Here is a 17147-nt window from a genome sequence, read left to right on the forward strand (position 1 = left end):
CACTGGTGTTTCAACCAACTGCAGCATTAATAATTACTTTCAACCAAATAGCAAAAAGCAATCCCAGCGATGTTTTCTGAGAAACCTAGATACACTGGGACACTGGTAGCAACTGATGTTAATACACAGTGTTTTGTTTCAAATCTTATTTTCTTGTGAAATTTCACAGGGCCTTGGCAGACATTTTACGAAACCAGGGACCGATTCCAGTACCACACTACGAGCGAGAGAACATGACTGCAATAGATGGATCGCCCAAGGATAATTCACCTGTTAGAACCTCCAAAAACCATTTTACACCTGTGCGGACATCCAAAGGCAATCACGGTGAGCAAAACTTCATCCTGAAACTGTGATTTACTTGTGTTTTGTGATTTCTACTGTTGATTGAAATATCAGATTTCTGCTCAGCCGTTTGCTACAGTGAATCAGCAACGCAGCAGTGAATGAAGAGGTGTAATTCACAAACCTAAGACCTAAACCAGTGCAGTGAAAACTGGACAAATACACAAATTTGACTATGAGTTTATTGTCATTATGATTATTGCTTATTCTTGATATTTTTGTGCTTATTTTAAATTCGGCTAATGTGTTATCACTAGAACATTAAAAACTGGGCAGGTCCAAGTTATACTGTCGGAAGTAGGTACCTTGCTGAAATTGCACTGAGGTTGGTGACGACGGAGCCCACCACACATGCTTGAATGTACCGAAACTCATCAGAACACAAAATTCTTAAGTCTTTAGGAGGTTGAGCCTTTCGAAATGCACCTTCCCATGGAGCACAAATTCAAATGAGCCTCAGTCTACCTGCTCAAAATTATCTTGAGGTTTCTGTGCACCTCAGATCCAATTTGGGAACTGACTTCCACAAGACATTGTCACATTCCCACTGATGCATATCCAACCCTACCCTGTGTTAACACGAGAATGACAGTTTAACTGCAAACCTAATGTTCTGTGGTGGAGCTCACTAGAATATTTTGAGGCTGCTTGAAACTGCATATCAGGGGTTTATAACAGTTCTTAATCAGGATACTTCTCATTTTGTTATCTTTAATTAGGATCAATTAACAATCGCAAAGTAATTACAATTTACAGTAGGCCGTAGTCTCATATTAACAATATACAAGGCATGTTATTAACAATTAATTTATATTCCCAAATTGCATCTACTCTACAATAACCTTCCAAAATATGAGTCAATGATACATCTCCTTGTCAACTTTTACTTAGTGATGCAGGTCTTTCTCTCTTTTCCCATGCCAAAAATAAAACTGTGTCAGTCTAACAATTGTCTTCAGATCTCAATGTTCCAGACCAGTAATTCTAAATTCTAGCCTCCAGGGGAACATAAAACAGGCAGCACCTGAAGTAAAAGGAAAACAAAAAAAAAAAATTGGGTTATAGCTCTGTCCTTGTACTTTGGTGATCTAAGTTCAGATCCAGTCTAGACTCTTGGGATGAAAGCTTTTTTCACATTCTGCTGCCTCTATCATTTTTCAGCATTAACCCACTTTTCGTAGTGGAGATGACTAAATGAAACAAAGGTATCCATCATTCTGTGCGCGATGATCATAAGTCATGCTTTTGATCCAAGAGGAAGCAGGAAAGCTGGGGTAGAGAATGCAATGTGAGACTGGTAAAGTGACAGTACTGCTCCGAGGATGGGTTTGAGGTAATGTCAGATGATTTATTCTGTATTTGGCCTGTCCCCAGTGCCCTGCGCAATTTCATCTGTTTAAATTTGTAACTTTGGTTAGTTAAAATTGAATAATGCTTTGATTTTAAGAAAAGGAAGACAGTTACTCAGATAAAAGCAAATTACTGAAACAAAAACAGAAAATACTGGACAATCTCAGCAGGTCTGACAGTACCTGTGGAGAGAAAAGGGAGCTAACGTTTCGAGCCTGGATGACTCTTTGTCAAAGGTACTAAGAACGGTTCTTTTTTTTAACAAAGAATAATACTGAGATCACTTGGGTTTTGTTTTGTAGGAGTTCGAAACATCAGTAAAAGGAGTCGCAGTACAGATCTATAGTCATACGGCTGGATTCTATAGGTTGCTATGGTCCCCACTCACCCTCTCCCTGCACCTCGCAGCTAAAATATCTGGGGGAGCCTGCCTATGTTCCCAAAAGCTGCCCGCAGCAATTTAACCATGACAGCAGCATTGATCGCTTTAAGGCGAGACTCTCGCTCTTTTCTCAGGGAAGATGTCCTGCCTTAGAGCGCTGCCAGCCAATCAGATTGGCCTGCAGATATGTAGCACCACTAAAGCCAGCTGGGAGTGGTTGCCACTGCTGGAACTACAGGCAGTTCCAGAACACCAAAGAACAAAGTTTTATACAATTAAGATGATGGCGACATGGTGGCACAGTAGTTAGCACTACTGCCTCACAGTGCGCGGGACCCGGGTTTGATTCCGACCCTGAGTGACTGTGTGGAGTTTGCATGTTCTTCCCGTGTCTGCATGGGTTTCCTCCAAGTGCTTCGGTTTCCTCCCACAGTCCAAAGATGTCCAGGTTAGGTGGATTGGCCATGATAAATTGCGTCTTTGTGTCCAAAGGTTAGGTGGGGTTACAGGGATGGGGAGGGGGACTGGGCCTTGGTGGGGTGCTCTTTCAGAGGGTCAGAGCACACTCGATGGGCCAAATGGCCTCCTTTTGTACTGTGGAGATTCTATGATGCCGAAGTTCTTGGGAAGTTTTGCTTCACCTCAGTACCATTAAACACTGCAGTTACATAAGCAAATATAAGGTTTATTAGAAACGTTCAGCAAGTTGACAATTTAATAATATGTATGAAATTAAGCCTTCATAAGGCTTAATTAGTCACATGAGGGCAGGAGTAAGTCATTCGGCCCCTCAAGCCAATGCTAGCAGTCATTTTGATCATTACATTTTGATGGGCTGATTGGCCTCCTTCTGTACTGCTATGATTCTCTGGGCTGGACTTTACATTCTCCAGCAGCAGTTTTGAAAGCTGGAGGCATGTAAAGTCCAGTGGGAGACCTTCCCGCCACCTACCCACCAGCCCCCAATCTGTATGATATTGTATGTGGGGGAGGCAGGAGAGGCATTGGGCAACCCACCTGCTCTTGGGCCTACAGAGGTCCTTAACTGGCTAATTAATGGCTGCTTAAGGGCTTAAATGCACTGCTGCTGATATTTTACCTGTCGCAAAAGAAGGCCCACTCCATGTGGCAACCCCAGTAGCTTTAGGTAACTGGGCTAGTTTTGGGTTTGCGGAGTGTTCTCCTTTGCAGTTCCCCTGGGCCCATTAGAGAAACCCTCCCTCAAGGTTAATCCCTCGTCCCCCGTTGACCCCCCTCCCTGGCATTTTGAACACCATCACCCCCAACAACCCCCAAGCTCTCACTCCCTTGCTGAGATCCCCACCCCTAGACTTACCCATGGGCTTCTTGGCATGGCGGGGCTGATGGTACTCCCAGTGGTGACTACCTCTCCCAGCTGGCTCAGGTGGTACGACAGAGCTGCCAGCCAATCTGATTGGAAGTGACAGTTTTTTTTTGGGGGGGGCACTATTGGGGACCAGGGCACCTCGTAAAATCCAGCCATATAGATTTGTACCTCAACTCCTTTTACTCATGTTTACTTCGTACCCTTTGGAACTCTCATCTAATAAAATAATTATAGATCCCAATGTTGAAAAATTCTATTGACTCAGTATCCCCAGCCTTAGGAAAATTTTGAAACATAGAAAATAGAAGCAGGAGAAAGTAATTTGGCCCTTCGAACCTGCTCCGCCATTCATTATGATCATGGCTGATCATCAAGTTCAATACCAATATCCCGCCTTCCCCCATTTCCCTTGATCCCTTTAGCCGCAAGAGGTATATCTAATTCCTTCTTGAAATTACATAATCTTTGGGTCTCAACTACTTCTTGTGGTAGTGAATTCCACAGATTCACCACTCTCTGGGTGAAGAAATTTCTCCTCACCTCAGTCTTAAAAGGTTTACCCCTTATCCTCAAACTATGACCCCTAGTTTTGGACTCCCCTGCCCTGGGGAACATTGGGTGGGATTCTCCGACCCCGCCAGGTTGGAGAATCGTTGGAGGTTGGCGTGAATCCCGCCCCACCGTCCTCCAAATTCTCTGGGACCCCAAAAACCGGCCTGGCGTGAGTCGCGCCGCCCGCCTCGGAGAATGGCGGGGTCCGGAGCGACTCAATGGGCCCGGGGCTGCCAGGATTCTCTGGCCCACGATGGGCCGAAGTCCCGCCCGTCTTTTGCCAGTCCTGCTGGCATAAATTGGAGTAGGTCCCTTACCGGTGGGACCTGGCAGCGCGGGCGGCCTCCGGGGTTCTTGGGAGGGCGCGGGGGGATCTGGCCCCGGGAGGTGCCCCCACAGTGGCCTGGCCCGCGATTGGGACCCACCAATCCGCGGGCAGGCCTGTGCCATGGGGGAACTCTATCCTTCCGCACTGGAGGCTGTACCGGTCCGCCATTCCCAGTGCGGAAGCGAAGCCCTCTGCGCATGCGCGGGGATGACGCCAGCACAGCGGCACTGAGGACCCGGGTTCGAATCCCAGCTCTGGGTCACTGTCCCTGTGGAGTTTACACATTCTCCCCATGTCTGCGTGCGTTTCACCCCCACAACCCAAAGATGTGCAGGTTAGATGGATTGGACACACTAAATTGCCCCTGAGCTGGAAGAAAAAATAATTGGCTGCCCTAAATTTATTGAAAAAAACACTTTATATATTAACCTTCTATGCGAGGCCTTGTTGAAAGCTTTCTGAAAGACAAAATAAATCACATCCACTGATTTTTCCTAGTCAACTCCATTAGTTACAGCTCCAAAGAATTCTAGTAGATTTGTCAATCATAATTTTCCTTTCATAAATCCACGCTGACTTTGTCTGATTACACTACCGCTTTCCAAATGTTGTATTGTGAAATCCTTGAGAATGGATTCCAGCAATATCTATTACTCTTTGTGTGAAAAAAGTGCTTTCTGATCTCTTCGTGAACGGCCTTGTTCTAATTTTATCATCCCTTTTTCCGAACTCCCTGATGATAGGAAATTGTTTCTGTCTGAAATTGTTTTATCGTTTTAAAACCTCAATGAAATCACCTCCAAACCTTATTAACTTAACGAAATACAACTTATCATAGTTTAAGGAGTCTCCCAAAATGGGACCATGTCCCCATGCTAGCGTAAAAAAGGGGGCGTTTTACTCCCGAAATTCCAATTAAAAAGTTGACCTAATTCAATGCCCTGCAGGGGGCTGGCAGGGACCCGGAGTAACTCTCGCAGCTTTAGCTGCAGATACGGGCCCCCACACATCCTGTTCGGAGTCCGCGCATGCGCACAACGCAACGAGCTCCATGGTGGACTCGGACCGCGGAGTCATACCAGGAAATGAGACCGCCCCAGATCGGCCGCGTGCCTGAGCATCTAACTCTGCAGATCTAATCCCCGGCCGTCTATAAGGCCCCCCCTGGCCTCCGATCCCCCCGACCAGGGCGGCCGCGGACTGAGTCCGCAGCCACCACATCAGCATCCCGACCGGCAATAGGTGGTTAGTTGCACGCAGTCGGGAACTCGACCGGTCGGGGACGGAGGTTTGCTGGGTAGGCTGGCCTCTGGCAATTAGCCCCCGGCTGCATGGCGCACTCCGTGGTCACAGCGGTTTTTGGGGCCTGAAGAATCGGCGGACCAGCAAGGGCCCGATTATGGCGTGAAACTGGATTCTCTGTTACCCTGCCGGCCAGGATTTCTGCGCGGAGCTGCGAAGAATCCAGCCCTAAGTCTTTAAGCCCTAGTGTCATTTCAGACTCCTCCATTGCCTATATCCTTCTTGAAGTCCAGTTTCTAAAATTGAGTACAGTTCCAAAGCATAACTTACATCCCTTTCTATTGCAGGGGCTTGAAATGTAGCCTTTTTGCACCTGGAAACTCACATCCCTTTGAATATCCCAGCCAGCCTCTCACCCATTAAGAAAATACTCTTGTTTGTTTTTCTTATATAAAAAGTGAATGAAATCACACTTCCTTACATTGATCTCAATCAAACATAAGCAGGAATTCTCTGTGTCCCCCCTGCCCCAGCCACGCGGTGTGTTTCCTGGCAGCGGAATTGGTTCCCCATTGGCCACTGGTGAAAGCTTCTGGTCCCACCAATGTCAATGGCTATTTGTGTGACTCACAAGGGACGGAATATCCTGGCCATGGTTTTTGCACAGCCATGTAGCCTGTCTATATTCCTAAGTACCATGCCTGCTAACTTGAGTGTCCTCAGAAAATCTGCACATCCAACTTTTTATTTTCCACTGATCAGGACAAATGCAAAAAAAGCCAAATTTCAAATGCTCACAACAATTTATACTACAGGAGGGTAGGGGGCTGATTGTTTGGCAAATTGACGTGGATTGGCCGAGACATTGTCATGGAGAAAGCAACGGGGAAACTACAGGCTTGCCAATTTCCCAAGTAATTCAAAAAAGGCGCAAGGCTCGAAAATATTTCTTTTGTTGCAGAGAACAGATCCCTGTGTATGAATGTGTGTTACTTATGGCAAGTGTAAATTACTTTCCATTCCTTCATCCAAGTCATTAATATCTAGAGGAGAAACCAAAGGTACCTGGGGAACACCATTTCATACAATGTTCCCTTTACTCCTCCTGTTTCCTAATTTCCAGACAATTATATTCAATTCAATTGTTTTTCGCCAATAGCTTCTTGCGCAAAATCTTACTGAAGGGCTTTTGGAAGTCCATATGGACAATCAGCTGTTTATCATGTGAGCAATTTTGTCAAATAAATTCAACTAGATTGGTTAGACATGACCTAGCTTTCACAATTCTATACTGCTTTTGATCAACTTTTACTTGTCCCAAGTGCTTAGTCCTCCTGTCCTGATATTAAATTCCAGTAACTTCCCCACAATTTAGATCTCCAGAACTTATTAAGTGGAATTCTATGACCCATTTATTAGGAACACTCTTTCTATGTTACAGAAATGGGTCATAGAATTCCACTTAGTAAGTTCTGGAGATCTACAAGTCATCAAACATGGTCTCAGGGATTTTAAAAAGTAAAAAAGGCATTATTGGTTTTAGTGCAGTGTTCCACCAAGTCATATACTTAGATGCTTATAATAGAATTTAAAACATGTTTGATATTTGGTACCAAATAAAGCTAAACTGTAACATATATCGAGAATTCAATTATAAGTATAAATCATGTGAAAATTGACTTTTTCAAAATAGACTAGTGAGTGAATAAAAAATAATATTTCTGAACCAAAAGTGGGACACTTGTTCCCCACGGGTTGTCAATTTCAGGGACGTGGTGTAGTGAACACAAGACATTTCCTTAAACCAATGGGATGTGCACATCCTTTCTTGCCTTTGAGTGAGAAATAAAATGGGTCAGGAAAGTGCTTAGCCCTACCTGGGAAGCACAATGCTGGCAGTCTAACTGTTCTGCACCTCAGTCATTCTTTCCTGTTTCTGAGACCATTGAACTCAATAACTTGTGACCAAGGGAAGCAGGGTGTTAAAGCAACTGTACGTGTGGGATTGTAAGTGTTACCTCGCAAAATTTTAAAAGTGTGAATGGACAAGAATCCACAACAGTGACATGTTGGAAGCAGAAGATGAAATGACACATAGCCCAAGACAATTAGGTCAGGTTTGTTTAACACTGTCCCAACCAAAATGGAGTGACAGTAAGAATTAGCCGAAAAAGAAATTCTTCTGGATTTGGGGAGAAAACAAAGGACTACCCTCTTCACTTTCCCTATTAAAACTTAAATAGCCTTCTTGCCAAAGTTAGAACAGTGGAGCCTAGTATTTTAGGATAATTTAGAGGCACGCTTTTATTTAGAGGCACGCTTTGCAGTTTCCACGTCTCCAACCAGCAGTCATACATTAAGATCGTCTGACTCTTCATGTCAGCGGGATCTTCGGTCCTGCTGATGGCGCAATCCCACCATGGGTTTCCCGGTGGCATGGGGTAAATTCAATGGGAAATACCATTGAAAGTGGCGGGACCAGAGGACCCGGGGCGAGATTCTCCGCAAGGCTGCCGTGGGACAGGCCGCGACCCACGGCAGCCTTCACGCCCACTTCCGGGGTCGATTCTCCCCCCCGGGCGGGGCTCGGAGCGCGGACCCGTGCGTCACGGTGGGTGACGACGGTCGTCAAGGCTGCACGTCAAACGTCACGCTGGCTGACGCGGCCGCGCATGCGCAGTTGGCGTCTTTTCCCTCAGCTGCCCCGCAAGACGTGGCGGCTTGATCTTGCGGGGTGGCAGAGGGAAAAGAGTGCGTCCGTTACGGTTGCACGGCCCGCGATCAGTGCCCACCCCCCACAACTGGTTCATACAATGCAGATAATTGCCAGAATATTCTGGCTTTGGAGATTCCCTTTACGTGCCAGCAGTGTACCCTGCCCATGGGTTTCCTGGCGACGTGGAGTGGCTTCAATGGAAAATCCAATTGACAAGTGGTGGGAGTGGAGAATCCCGACACCAGCGAATGGCGCACCGCCGGGAAACACGCGGCTGGGGTCCCGGAGAATCCCGCCCAATATATCTATACTATGGCATACCTGGTAACCTGGTGCATCTAAGGCCAGCTTTACCTTCCTCAGCACTGAACAGGAGCATTGCACGACTCAGGCTGACATTTGCATACAAACTCTAGGCAGTCAGGACCTCTTTAATGCCCGTGGAAATTAGAGCTAGACTGCCTGGGAGAGACTCCAATGTGTGTTTCACTGCCTCAAAGACAAAATGCTTATACTCACATAGAACTATAGAATTCCTACAGTGCAGAAGGAGGCTATTCAGCCCATCAAGTCTGCACCCACCCTCTGAAAGAGCACCCTACCTCGGCCCATTTTCCTGCCCTATCCCCGTAACCTCAGCTGTTCATCCGTGGACACTAATGGGAAATTTAGTATGGTCAATCCACCTAAACTTCCGGCACGTCGTGCAGCAGGATTTTCCGTTCCCGCAGCTGGCCAACGGGGTTTCCCATTGTGGCCACCCCCACGGCTTCGGGAACCTTGGTGTAGGGGCGTTGCCGGCAGATTAGAGGATCCGGCTGACGGAGAATTCCGTGGCACATATTTGGACCATGGGAGGAAACTGGAGCACCTTGAATAAACCCACGGGGAGAAAGTACAAACTGCACACAGTCACCCGAGGCTGGAATTGAACCCAAGTCCCTGGTGCTGTGAGGCAGCGGTGCTAAGCACTGTGCCACCGTGCTGCCCATCTTTTGTCTGCTCTGATTCTGGATTGGTTGGAGCTTGGGGCAAGCCAAGATGACATCTTTTTGCCCAGCCTTGGAATTCTGGTACAATGTAAGAGGGGCAGAGATCTGTTGGGACAAGCCTCTGCACTTTGTTTTGCACTTTGCCCCGAGGGAAATTATATTTTCTGGGCATAATGGTCAAGTAAATTATCACTCTGGTTTCAATATTATTAGGTTTTTCGAAAGGTTAATAATTCATCTCTTTTAGGAGATTACCTAACTGCATGTAGAATTCTGTCAGAGGTGCAGAGTGGATGATCCATCTCCGCCTCCTCCGAAGGTCCTCACGGATGCTAGCCTCAGCCAATCCTATTCACCCCACATGATATCAAGGAACAGCTGAAAGCACTGGAAACAGCAAAAGCTATGGGCCCTGATAACAGCAATAGTACAGAAGATTTTTTTCTCCAGGACTAGCTGTGCCCTTAGCCAATCTGTTCCGGTACAGTAGAAGCGCTCACATCTAATCGGCAATGTGGAAATTTGCTCAGGAATGTCCTGTCCGCAAAAAGCAAGACATATCCAACCCGACCAAGTACTGCCCCATCAGTCTACTCTCGATCATCGGGAAAGTGCTATCAAGGGGCACTTTCTTAGCAATCACCTGCTCACAGATGCTCAGTTTGAGTTCCGTCAGGGCCACTCAGCCCCTGAGCTCATTATAGCCTTGGCCTAAACATGGATAAAAGAGCAGAACTCAACAGGTGCAGCGAAAGTGAATGCCGCAGACATCAATGCAACATTTGACAGAGTGTCACATCAAGAAGGCCCAGCAAAGCTGGAGTCAATGGAAATAGAGTTATTTGGTGGGATTCTCTGAGCCCCGCGCTGGGCCGGAGAATCGCCGCAACCGCGCCATGCTGCCCTAATGCCGGCATGCGATTCTCTGCTCCTCGGAGAATCGGCATCTTTTGCGCAGGCGCACTTGGCACGGCGCCAGTGGCGGGCCACCGATTCTCTGGTCTTGATGGGCCGAGCGGAAACGGCAGAGTCCCACCGGCGTATCCACACCTGCTCGTAGCCGGCGGGAACTCTGCACGCAGGGTCGGGGGGCGGCCTGTTGGGGGGGCACCTTCCCGGGGCGGGGGGGGAGGGGGGTGTGTGGGGGGGGGGGTCTGGCCTGCGATCAGGGCCGATCGATCGGTTGGCTGGCCTCTCCAGTTCCCATCCTATTTTATTACACAGCCGGCCCCTGAACACCCACGCCATGTTGCGTCGGGGCCGGTGCGTTGAGGAAATCCCCCGCGCATCCCCCGCGCATATCCACCTGCCCTGCTACCTTAAGTGCCAGTGTACATGGACACCAAGATCCCTCTGACCCTTGGTGCTTTCCAGGGTCTTGCCTTTCATCGTGTATTCCCTTGCCTTCTTTGTCCTACTCAAGTGCATCACCTCACACGTATCCAATTGAATTCTATCTGCCACTGATCAGCCCATCTGACCAGCCTGTCTGTCTCCCTGTAATCTAAGGCTATATTCCTCACCATTTACCAATCCGTCAATTTTCATATCATCCGTAAATTTATGATCAACCCTCCTACATTTATGTCCAAATCATTCATATAAATCACAAACAGCAAGGGCCCCAACACTGATTCTTGGCCTTCACTGCACATAGGCTTCCAGTCAGGAAAACACCCCTCGACTGTCACCCTCTGCTTCCTGCCATTCAGCCAATTCTTGATCCAATTTGCAAAATTTCCTTGAATCGCATGGGCTCTTAACTTCCCTATCAATTCTCCCATGTGGGACCTTATCAGAAGCATTGCTGATGTCCGAGTGGACTACATCAAATGCATTTCTCTCATCCACACACCTGGCCACCTCTTAAAAAAATTGAATCAAGTTGGTCAGACATGACCTACCCTTCACAAAACCATGCTGTCTGTTCCTGTTTACTCCCTGCATCTCCAAATGCAGATGAACTATGATTCCCACAATTGCTTCCAATAGTTTCCTCACGACTGAGGTTAGATTGACTGGCGTGATATTTCCTGGTTTCTCCCTTCCTCACTTCTTGAATAATGGTACCACATTGGCTCTCCTCCAGTCCTGCGGCACCTATTCTGTGGCCATAAAGGAATTGAAAATTATTTCACCCTTGCCTCACTCAACAGCTTAGGATACATTTCATCTGGCCAGACCACTCAGTACCTCCTCTCTGTCTATATTAATTTCTTTAATTTTATTACAGTCCTTCTGTGGTGTCCTTTGTGTTGCTAATACTCAGGATGGATTCTGGGGATAGTGTACACAAAGACCACAAAGCTAAGTTAAATTAACAGAGTGAAATTTTATTACACAACTTATTATACAGTTCAAACGCTATTCCTAATGCTAGCAATACTATAAACTATAATTATAATCTACACTATACTAACAGCTATCTCTCACACACACTATCTCTACTTGTTCTCTGCTCTCATCCTACTCTCCCTAACCTTCTCTCGCCTTCTCCCAGAAGTCTGAGAGGCATTCCTTTTTATAGGTCTGCTCTCCAGCTCTATCTGGTGGTAGGATAAAATATTACATTCACCCTTAATATGCTCAACATTACACATAATATTACACCTTATTCCTAGTTTCTATAGACACACAATCCCTCTCACTAATGTATAGCGACATAAAGTATTAATTTAGAATCTTATCTACCTCCTCTGGCTCCTCGCACAAATTACCACTGTGGTCTGATGTGTTGGGTATGCTGGGTCTGCGAGGACTGCATTTACCAGAGCAGTGAGAGAGACAGGCTACCAACTCTTGTAGAAGTACAACTCTATTATATTTAACTATGAGCTGTTAAACATACTTGCACTGTGGGTTGACACTATGTTAGGTTGACTGGAGATCTGAAGCTAACCTGACCAGACTATACTGCTGGCACATGGTAGATGTTCGTGTTGCTGATCACAGGCTCTGGCTGTCTCAGAGGCTGCATCCCGAGAGAGCGGGAAAACTAGTGCCCTCTGGCTATATGGTGGCCGTGTCCTGTCTAGTGATTGGCTGTTGTGTTCTGTGTGTTGATTTGTCTTTCAGTATGTCAGTCAATGTCTGTCTATGCACCATCATATACTTGTGTGTATACTATGACATGGTCCTCAATGGGCCCTACTCTTTCCCTAGATATCCTTTTATCCTTAATGTACTTGTGAAACAATTTCGCATTTTCCTTTATTTTACCAGCTGCCATTTTTTAACGCCCCTTTTTGCTCTCTTACTTTCCTTTTTAAGTTCCCTGTTGCACATTCTATATGCCTTTAGGATTTCTGCTGTTTTGAGTCTTTGATATCTGCCATAAACCTCCCCTTTTTTATCCAGTGTTGTGTATCCCTCAATATCCCGTGTTCTCTGGGTTTGTTGGTCCCATCTTTTTTCTTCATTGGAACATGTAGGCCTGGTACCCTCCCTACTTCCTTCTTGAATTCATCCCCTGTTCTGTTAGAAATTTACCTAAACGTGGCTGCTCCCAATCCACTCTGGCCAAATCGTTTCTGATCTTATTAATATCGGCCTTACCCTAGTTAAAAACATTGATTTCAGGACCATCCTTGACCTTTTCCATAACAATCTAGAATCTAACAGAGCTATAATCGCAGTCTGCAAAATGGCCCCCATTGGTACTTCTTGTTTTACAAATTTAGTGTACCCAATTATATTTTTCCAATTAAGGGGCAATTTAGTATGGCCCATCCACCTAACCTGCACATCTTGGGTTGTGGGGGTGGAACCCATGCAGACGCGGGGAGAATATGCAAACTCCACCCGGACAGTGACCCAGGGCCAGGAATCGAACCCGGGTCCTCAGCGCTGTAGGCAGCAGTGCTAACCACTATGCCCCCATGCCACTGGTACTTCAACCACTCAGATCGGCTTTGTTACCTAAAATTGAGTCCAGGGCTACCCCCTCTCTTGCAGGACCTTCTATATACTGGCTTAAAACATTCTCCTGGATGCATTTTAAAAATTGGGGAAACTCTCCTCTGATGGATTCTTACTGAATACAAAGCAAGTGGTTGTGATTGTTGATGGTCAATCATCACAGTCCCAGGACATAATTGCAGGAGTTCCTCTGTGTAATGTCCCAGGCCCAACCATCTTCATCTGCTTCATCAATGACCTTCCTTCCATCAAAGTCAGAAATGGTGATGTTCGCTGATGATTGCACAATGTTTAGCATTGTTCCCGACACACCAGACACTGAAGCAGTCTGTGCTCATCTGCACCAAGTCCTGGACTTATTTCAGGCTTTAACTGATAAGTGGCAAGTAACATTTGCACCACACAAGTGTCTGCTAATGACTATTTCCAAAAAGAGAGAAACTAATCACCCCCCCATTGACATTCAATTAAATTGCCATTGCCTAATCCCCCACTATACAAATCATGGGGGCTTACCATTGACCAGAAACTAAACTGGACCAGCCATAGAAATACTGTGACGACAAGAGCAGGTCAGAGGCTAGGTATTCTGTGGCGAGTAACTCGCCTCCTGGCTCCCCAAGCCTGCATACTGTCTACAAGGCACACGTCAAGAATGTGATGCAATATTCTCCACTTAGCTCCAACAACACTCAAGAAGCTCAACACCATTGAGGACAAAGCAGGCTGCTTGACTGGCATCCCATCCACCACCTTCAACATCTACTTTCTTCACCACACGCGAACAGCGGCAGCAGTGTGCACCATCTACAAGATGCCCTGGAGAAACTCACCAAACCTCCTTTGGCAGCACCTTCCAAACCCACAACCACTACCATCTAGAAGGACAAATACCTTTCTAAGCCACCCACCATCCTGACTTTCAAATATATCGCCGCTCCTTCACTGTCGCTGGATCAAAATCCCAAACTCATCCCCATAACAGCACTATGAGTGTAATCACACAACATGGGTTGCAGTGGTTTAAGAAGACAGCTCACCACCACCTTTTCAGCCCAATTAGAGATGGACACAAAATAACCAGCAATACCCATACCCAAGGAATTAAGTGAATAATAGATTTTGTCAGAAATATCCTGAAGAGTGTTATCTCGACTAGGTTGATGACAATTTTGTGTTCAGGCTCCACTGCAAGACTTGTGCGGATTAAGACTCCAATGTAATCTGAGCTAACGCAGTACTCCCACAACTGAAGTCCTGTAGAGGATACATTAAACCAAGGCCCGATTGTTATGCTCCAATGGTTCTGGTGGCTATTCAAGAGTTTTGAAGGGGTTTCACTTATTTTATGAGTGATATATTGATTTTCCAGAAAATATTTATTGATACTATTTACAAGACATCATTGTATGGTTCTGTAGACACAGTCTATTCTGTCTCTTGCTCGCTTGGGGTCTCTTGCATTGCTTACATCATCATTGCCTCATTAACATGACTATTAACGCTTTACTCTACACCGGCACTATTTTGTAAGAGCAAGAAATTACCCACGTATCCTAATACTCCAATTGCCACCACCTTAGGGTGAACCTGCAAGCAAGATGGCCACTGTGTTACCCTGCATAGCAATAGTGACTGCATTCAGAACAGTTCATTGTATGTGAAATACTTTGAAACCTTTCTGAAAGATGTGATAAAGTTATCTATAAAAACAATGCTGTGTCTCACTATACTTTTCCCAAACTGTTTAACAACATGCAATCCTGTAGCTTCTTCAGTCAACAACAATGTCTTGTATTATATTTATTTAACCATTCAAGGAATATGGGCTCCACTCCACTAGCATTTATTGCCCACCCTAATTGCCCTTGAGAAATTGGCAGTGAGTTGCCTTCTTGAACCGCTGCAGTCTCTGTGGTGTAGATACATCCACAGTACTGTTAGGAAGGGAGTTCCGGGATTGTGACCCAATGACAGTGAAGAAATGGTGATATATTTCCAAGTCAGGATGGTGAGTGGTTTGGAGGGTAACTTGTAGATGGTGATGTTCTCATGTATCTGCTGCCTTTTCATAGAATCATTGAATCTCAATAGTGCGGAAGGGGGCTATTTAGCCCAACAAGTCTGCGCCGAACCGTCGAATGAAAACTCGACCCATGCCCCCCCCCCATCCCTGTAACCCCATAAAGGAACCTGCACCTCCCAGTACACCTGGGCACCAAGGGGAAATTTAGCATGATCAATCCACCAAGCCTACACAACCTACAATGCAATCCTTTGAGAGAGAAAAAAATTAGTTCACTCATAAACAATGCCATTTTCCCAATGGCTTTGTAACTTTGTGAGGCACAAATGCCAAACCTGACAGTAACCTTCTAGTTTTCATTTCTCCTGCTGGAAACCAAAACCTACCTTTTGTGTTGTACATTCTGGATAATAAATAATTCCAGCCAGCTGGTTTGCACCACAGTGCTTCCAAAAATGTATGAGTATAAAGCTCAATAATTACCCATTCCATTTATTAAACCACTGTATTAATTAAATAAGGAGCAGCTTGACAAGATGGTCTCAGTATCACCTCATCCGGAATTAAAGCATGGTGAAGTAGCAAAAACATCTCAGTGTCAAGAGTTTATATTTTACAACATGGCAAAAAAAATTCAGAACAAAGGATCCACTCATCAGTAAAGTTGTAAAGTTGGTGCAGATATCCAAATTATTTAAAAATAAGACCAATCACAAGAACTTTGAAAGAATTTACCTGCGTAAGGCTCCATATTTAGGAATATTTACCATCCTCGACAAATAGCAACATACTGGCAGTAATCAAAGTCACCAATCGTTAACAACTCCGACTAATTTACTGCCGCGGCAAATGCTAAGAGCTGCTAGCTCTTTGTTAACAAGCACAGTTTACAGGACAGTTACAAATAAGTTCCTAAACTCATCACAGCAGGGGTGTCTTGTTTCACAGAACTTTTTTTATTTATTCACGGCGTGTGGTATCACTGATTGGACCAGCATTTTTATTGCCCACTCTAATTGACCTGGGGAAGTTGGTGGTGAGGCACTTTCCTGAACTGCTGAAGCCCATGTGGTGTAGGTACACCCACAGTGCTGTTCGGGAGGGAGTTCCAGGATTTTGACTTGATGACAGTGAGGGAACGGTGATATATTTTCAAGTTGGCATGGTGGGTGGCCTGGAGGGGAACCTCCAGGTGGTGGTGTCCCCACGTGTCTGCTGTCCTTGTCCTTCTGGACGGTAGTGGTTGTAGTTTTGGATGCTGTTGTCTAAGGAGCCTTGGTGAGCTCCTGAAGTGCATCTTGTAGATGGTACATGCTGCTGCCACATTATGATGGTGGTAGAAGGAGTGTCAATTAAGTTCCTTGGTTGTGTGCTGGATGGTATCAGTGTCCTTGAGTGTTATTGGATCCACACTCATCCAGGCAAATGAAGAGTATTCCATTACACTTCTGACATGTGCCTTGTAGATGGTGAGCAGACTTTGTGGAATCAGAAGGTAATTTACTCACAGCAAGATTTCTCGCCTTTGACCTGTTCTTGCAGCTAAGTATTTATATGGCTAGTCCAGTTCAGGTTCTGGTCAATGGTAACCACCAAGATGTTGATAGTGGGGGATTCAGCAATATTAATGTCTTTGAATGTCAAGGGACGATGGTTAGATTCTGTCTTGTGTAAGGGTCCTTCATGTTTATTCCCTGATTTCCCATTCTTTTATTTTGCTCCTGCACTTTTGATCAATGGATAATTGATGGACATCTCACTTTAAGGCAAGCAGCCTGTAAGAAGCTTGTATCTTTAATTCAAACAGAAGAATCCAGAAGGTTGCACTGGTTTGAACTGGTGATTGCAGAATGGCCAGCATCAGTGAGGACTCGGTTTGATTGATTTGCTGGTGGCCATTGAATTGGCTCAAAAGGCTCAAAAGGCTATGCTCTGCCCAGTAACAGGT

General features: G+C 45.7%; 1 protein-coding gene across 9 annotated transcripts in view; it reads left to right on the forward strand.

Annotated features, from left to right (window-relative positions):
* The window catches only part of LOC119953745 (protein shisa-6-like), a 687534-nt gene that overhangs the window by 81330 nt on the left and 589057 nt on the right, over positions 1-17147 (forward strand). For all 9 annotated transcript variants that reach the window (XM_038778327.1, XM_038778325.1, XM_038778324.1 and 6 more), the window contains exon 3: positions 170-327. In XM_038778327.1, the coding sequence (XP_038634255.1) occupies positions 170-327 (158 nt within the window). The remainder of the gene's footprint in view (positions 1-169; positions 328-17147) is intronic.

The sequence above is a fragment of the Scyliorhinus canicula genome, chromosome 18 (assembly GCF_902713615.1).
Source record: "Scyliorhinus canicula chromosome 18, sScyCan1.1, whole genome shotgun sequence".
In the NCBI taxonomy this organism is placed as follows: Eukaryota; Metazoa; Chordata; class Chondrichthyes; order Carcharhiniformes; family Scyliorhinidae; genus Scyliorhinus; species Scyliorhinus canicula.